We start from the raw sequence: 6192 nt of genomic DNA, 5'->3' as shown, positions 1-6192 counted from the left end.
TTTTTTTTTTTTTTTTGATAATAGACCGAAGGCGGAAAAACCTACTAGGTCTCCCCTCACAGCAGTGGGGTCCCACTCTGCATCGATGGTCCTCAGGAGGCGCAGCAGCAGGGAGTAGCACACCCTCTGGGTCCGATGGTGGCTGCTGTAGCACTGCCAGCGACTGGGTTAAAAAGTAATACATGCACGTTTTACCAGACGTTTAAGCTTTCATATTTGATTTGATCAATTTTATTTCTCCATTAATACTCACATAATGGCCTGTTGGAGAGGTGAGAGATCAGTTTGCACAGCATGGTGAGTCAGTACGGTCCATGCTGGAGGACAAACCTGCCCGTTCCAGTTGTAGGGCTCTCGCTAGAATAATATGTGAATGATCACTATGTCAGTCCGAGAAGAATCTGTTCGTACTCGTCAAAAACATTAGTTTGTGTTACACATAGGCTGTATAAGCTTATGTGACATCACCCATTGGTTTGTGGACTCCCGTTTTGAAGTCTCAAGTTTGGCGGTTTGATCGTCGCCATCTTGGACTTTTAGCGCCAGAAGTGACCATACTTGGACAAGAGGGTGGACCTAACCCTAATGCTAGCTTGGTTAGCATGGTGCATTCATGGATGTATAAAGAGAACTGGATACAATGTCGGAGGTGGAGCCTGGTACATTCCTATGAAAATTGCGTCATGTCGCCTTAGGCCAAAAAGCTTGATTTCTGCGATATGAAATCACCAAAATCTTCCGCTTCATGGCACCCACATAACAAGCACACCACAGACGGTGGCCAAGAGGCTAACTTCTGGTTTGGCCCTCCGCCACCTTGAATGGGAATAAAAATGATTTAATCGTGCAGCTTTTCTAGACTATAGAAATGTTATCACATCAAATGGATCAAATCCTAATTGTGAAATGAGTCATTTTGCGGGGGTTGCGACACAAAAAATGTATGTCTCTTTCACAATGTGTCTTTCTGGGCCCTGAGACGTTACGTGATGGTATCAGGCATCGTAATTCTGCATTGCACCATGTAAAATTGGCTTAAGCCCGGGGTTGTTCCCGGGGGCTTTGGTGCAACAGTCTATGGCTAACTGCGATAATGCTAATGCTAATTTCCACCAGCAAAAAAACAGTCTGAAACCCAAAATGTACTTACTGGAAAAACTAAACATCTGACATCTTAGATGATACAACCAAAGGCTGAAGAGGACTTTTTCAGGGGGCCAAAATCTTACAATTTACTTTCATGTACTGAAAACACACTGTAATAGCACTAGCTACTGCTAAGCTATGCCTGGACTCTGTGAATCTAGTGTTATGTCATGATGATGTTACCTCACCAACATTACAGCAACTTACCAACAGACGGCACCCAGATTTCACTCAAAGCGGCCACACCTTTAACTATGCAAACATGTTTATTCCTGCTGTAAAGTTGGGCATTTTAACATGAGTGTCTCAGGGGATTGACTCACTCTTGGAGCCAGCCTCAAGTGGCCATTCAAGGAACTACAATTTTTGGCGATTCCATGTTGGCTTCATTTTTCAGCCCTGAAGGTTACCGCTTGCTTTTACAATACGGCATACAGCAGACTAACAATGCAAAATATAATCATGACTATAAAATAAAAACAATACATAAAGTGTGTAAATGTAACTACGATTACAGTATGTTAAACTGGTGGTTTTGCTTTGAAAACTCACCTTAACATGAGCGTGCTCATACTCCACAATCTGACTCAGCAGTTTCTTGTGGATAGAGACATTTGATTCTCTCTTAGACAAAGTTGTGTCTCTCTGAAAGAAAGTTAAAGAAAGTTAAAAAACTGTAATTCTTCACATCGTACACATGCAAAAAGAGGAGTAAATTCTAAAACTCTGTTTAGTGAATACACAGACCTGGCTGGTGAAGAGCTTCAGTATCAGGTGACATTCGCCCTGAACTTTAGATGTACTCGATCGAGGCTCCAGCTTAAACCAGGTGTCATAGCCAATAACTGGGATCTCCTACAAGAAGGAAACCAGCCAGATTAACTCCACTGACATACATACTTCCTGGGAAATACTTCACACTGCATCCTTAGGAGAATCTATCTGTGGTTGTGTTTGATTTGTCACCGTGCTGTAGCTAGACGCCTGTGACAACAGAGAGTTTGTTTTGAGCTTCAAACACTCACATTCAAAGGGATGTTGATGCATCCGAGGAAGTCATCTGCGTTCTCCTCAGAGCCCGATGATGCAGATCCATTGGCACGCACTGACTTTGCTATCTGCTTGAAATACCTGACAAGGAAAAGCAAGAGTGCAAGGAAAAGGCAGTCTTGTTTGTCACAGGTCGAATTTACATTGAAATGCACCGTGACAGCTCTAATTTAACAATTTTCGTTTTTAGGCATTTAGCTAATGCTTTTATCCACTGTGACTTACAATTAGAGCATCGGCAGAATGAGTTTCATTTTCTAATGAAAGTTGGCTGTTACTCCGATTTTTTGTTCAAAATGGAAATTGCACATTTTCTGCCACAGCATTATGATCCTTTTGTCCCCTGGTTATAATTGACGTTCTCAGGTTTTCATTAGACATGTCTGCTATTTATTAGTCTCTCCCCAACCCTGGTTGAACTCTCTGTGTTCTCTGTGTGCACAGCGTTATTGGCACCGGGCTCTCTGTATGTCAGTCTTTCTTTAAGGTTAAAAGGACAAACACCAAACGATCCTCTAAAATTAACAAGCAGGTTGGTGTTGGTATTTTTCAACAAATTCAGAGAACGCTCTTCATCCATTTACAGCAACTTCTGGCTTAATTCAAATGGAAATTACCCTTTGATTGACATGCTGAATGACTCATCTATTCACTGCCAAAATGCCAACTGGATGAATAAATTAATTACCAACTTATATTAATTGTGCATAAAACTGCAATTTGTGATTAAGCTGCACAAAAACTAACAAGGCTGCAGACTGAATATCCAGCATCTCTTACGAAACAAGCAAATAAGACATCATTACACTTCATTACATTAATGGTAGCTCAGGAATACACAGTACAGTTTGCTCTACCTGCCCATTCCTCTAAGTCCACTGACTTCATTGAGCTTTTTGCAGGCCTCAGCAACCGACACGTCGTCGTCATGATCCCTGTGAAAAAGAGGGAAATTCAGAGGTTATTACAACCTCTTGTATCCTCCAACATCATTATTGTTGCACAACAATGAACGGAACTGAGAAGAGAAGGAGACCTACAATTTAGCCCCATTCAAGAGAAGCATTTGTCAACAGCACTTAACTTTTCAAGAGTCAAGAGCCTGCTGTTAGCAGAGCTTTGATCGTACATGAGAAACGTTTCTCTTCTCGCTAAAAAACGACTCTTCAACCGGTCTTTTCAACAAACCTGTTCCTCAGCAAAGAGTGGGAAATACAATCAAACTGTTTATTTAGACCAGTATGAATATTACTTCTTTAAAAATCCGGCCTCAGATAACATATACATTATGAATCATTCATTTGGTCTAGCACTTGAGGATTACGGCTCTTGGCATACCAACACAACACCCTGTTAAAACAATACGCACAACTAAGATTAATTTTTTAGGAAAAACCCTTTTGATTCTTTTGATCTGGGGACCCTTACGGACTACAGAAATATGGATAACTTACGGGGTAATCAAGGAATGGACACATAATCTGAAGTAGCCAACACCCTGCTTTTATACATCAAGAACTCCTATTAAAAAAAATGAACTGCTTGGCAACCAGACCAGTTGAGACAGGTGTTTATTTGTTTATGTGTAGCCACACTGGGCTAGTAAAATGGACTGGGTGTTTAAGTGGGACCAGGCTTTTAATAGTTTTACGGTAGTTTAGAGGTTATAACATAACTTTATCTGTACACTAATAATATTCTCACTGGAGGACGTAATGGATTAAATGATCAAGTAAAACCAAAATCAATCTTTCTCATCCAACCTCAAATACCTTTTCTGTTTGCTTGCTGATTGAAAAGCTGATTGCAAAATGAGTGTGTGCAAAAAAAAGGAAAAAACTAGTAATACCACCATCTGTTGTATGCCTCCACAAACCAGTCAAGTTGTTTTACAGTTTACATCCATGTCTGTTCAGACACATATAGCCATGACAATTGGCAATGCTTCTAATATGTACGTTGCGGCAAAGTAGCTCCATACTACATATTCCAAAACATGGATGCTTTACACACGTCATCAACCCAGCAGAACAAGATTAGACAAGACTAAGATCTATACAATCAGCACAAGGTGGACACCCAAGATTAGTGTCAATTTAGTATATGAGTTATGGCCTTGAATAATGGCCAGAAAAGTGTTTTTGGAGAACATCATGATGTGATATCAAAGTTGACCATTGATCTTTTGGATATAAAATGTCATCACTTCAGAGTTTTATTCTAATAGACATTTGTGCAAAATTTTGTCACAATTGGTGTATGAATTCTTGAGTTATGGCCAAAAACATGTTTTGTGAGGTCACGGTGACCTTAATCTTTGACCACCTAAATCTAATCAGTTCATTTCTAAGTCAAAGTGGACATTTGTGCCAAATTTGAAGAAATTCCCCTAGGACCTTCTTGAGATATTACGTTTACAAGAATGGGACGGATGTACATGCAGACAACCAATGGCCGTCGCTGGTGCTGAGGCATAACAATGTTGAAAAATAAGCAGTTTGTTAAGATTTTGAAAAATAAATCATTGATTTAAATTGTTTTTGTCAAGTGATTTTAAAATGAGAGAGTACCAAACCTAAAGACAGTTCTTGGATCAGTCTTTCTGTTTATACAGTATAGTATACTATACTGAATCTATTTCTTTTGTTATCTGTGATGCAAGAAACACAAAAAACAATCGGACACAAAGCAAATTACACCTAATCTAATCTCATGATAATCATTAAAAAACTTTATTGGTCCTTTATGTTGATATTTAAGGTGCTGCGTGCTATTCTTACCATATGTCAAGATGTAAGAGGTCATTGTGGACATCATCTATTTCACTGTGAAGAAACAACAACCAAAAACCAGGGAAGTCATTAATCTCCATGAGTAAACACTGACACATCAGTCCTCACAGAGATGACACTCTGCTGCACTGGTCACATACTGTAACTCACAGCTTTGGACTTCAGTGTGAAACAAATGAAACTGTGAATCATGCATGTCACACATATCACCATGTTCTGCTGGAGGTTAAACTGCTGTACTCACAACACAAAGTGCTCGTCCCACACCGGGTTGAGAGTCTCCGGTTTGACCTCGGTCACCTGGATACACCTGGCAGGTAGCACCTCCTTGGTGCTGGAGCGTTTCTCCAGCTTCTCCCTTCTCTTCCTGAAGCTGAACTTTCTCTCCTTCTTCTCCTCCATCTCCCGCGGGCTCTGGCCCAGCAGGATTCCCAGCATGCAGTAGGGGTCGCTGTAACCTGGCAGGCCGGGGATGACACATAGAAAAGGTTATTGTACAAACTGTTAATATCACCCTAATGATGCTGTTATGGCAGCGAGAAGAGGGGAAGCCTTTGGGCTCATTTGTAATTAAAGTCAGTATTGTGTTTTGGTAAAGTGCCCGTCAGTGTAATGAGTGTGTCTGTTTGATAACGGGCTTGTTTGAGATTAATACCGCCTCATGTGGAAAGTGGACTGTGGTCAGGGGAAGTTACATAAACCTGCAGCCATGTTGGACAAAAAGAAAGTCCTATAATCTTTTTTGGCTGACACATGTTGCATATTGTGTATTATATGTTTGTAATATTTTCATAGAAATGCCATGTAAGTAACATGCACCCCCCACCCTTCTTTCCATCTCATAATAAAGACATACTATCCAAATACCAAAACCCTCACATTATTAAAGGTACGAATACACACATTAATGATGGATGTAAGACTCAATTGATCCTTCGCTAAGTCCCGCCCCCAGGTGCAGATTAGCCAATTATAACAGAGCATAAGGCTGGCTCAGACCAGGGTCCGACAACAACACAGCTGTGCTCCATTGACTCTAATGCAGTCGTTTCAGATTTCCTTCATTTTCAGGCTGGTTTTGTGGATTTGGAGCTAAATGTTGTGCCTGTTGTGTATTAATGATACTCGTTACCTGGAGAGGTTGGAAAAAGATATACGTTTCTTTCCTGTTCCAAAACCAAAAGCAGACCCTGAAGAGTGTAGG

At 40.6% G+C, this 6192-nt stretch overlaps 1 protein-coding gene across 1 annotated transcript in view; it reads right to left on the bottom strand.

Moving 5' to 3' along the window:
- Positions 1-6192, bottom strand: part of baiap3 (BAI1 associated protein 3) — a 57664-nt gene that overhangs the window by 18312 nt on the left and 33160 nt on the right. The window contains exons 8-15 of the mRNA XM_050069929.1: positions 5233-5446; positions 4977-5021; positions 3054-3131; positions 2172-2277; positions 1894-2001; positions 1699-1791; positions 254-357; positions 46-163 (exon numbers count right to left, since the gene is read on the bottom strand). Of these exons, the coding sequence (XP_049925886.1) occupies positions 46-163; positions 254-357; positions 1699-1791; positions 1894-2001; positions 2172-2277; positions 3054-3131; positions 4977-5021; positions 5233-5446 (866 nt within the window). The remainder of the gene's footprint in view (positions 1-45; positions 164-253; positions 358-1698; positions 1792-1893; positions 2002-2171; positions 2278-3053; positions 3132-4976; positions 5022-5232; positions 5447-6192) is intronic.

Source organism: Epinephelus moara, chromosome 18 (genome assembly GCF_006386435.1).
Source record: "Epinephelus moara isolate mb chromosome 18, YSFRI_EMoa_1.0, whole genome shotgun sequence".
NCBI classification, from domain to species: domain Eukaryota; kingdom Metazoa; phylum Chordata; class Actinopteri; order Perciformes; family Serranidae; genus Epinephelus; species Epinephelus moara.
The sequence above is the reverse complement of the archived record's forward strand: the minus strand, read 5'-3'. Positions and strand labels throughout refer to the sequence as shown.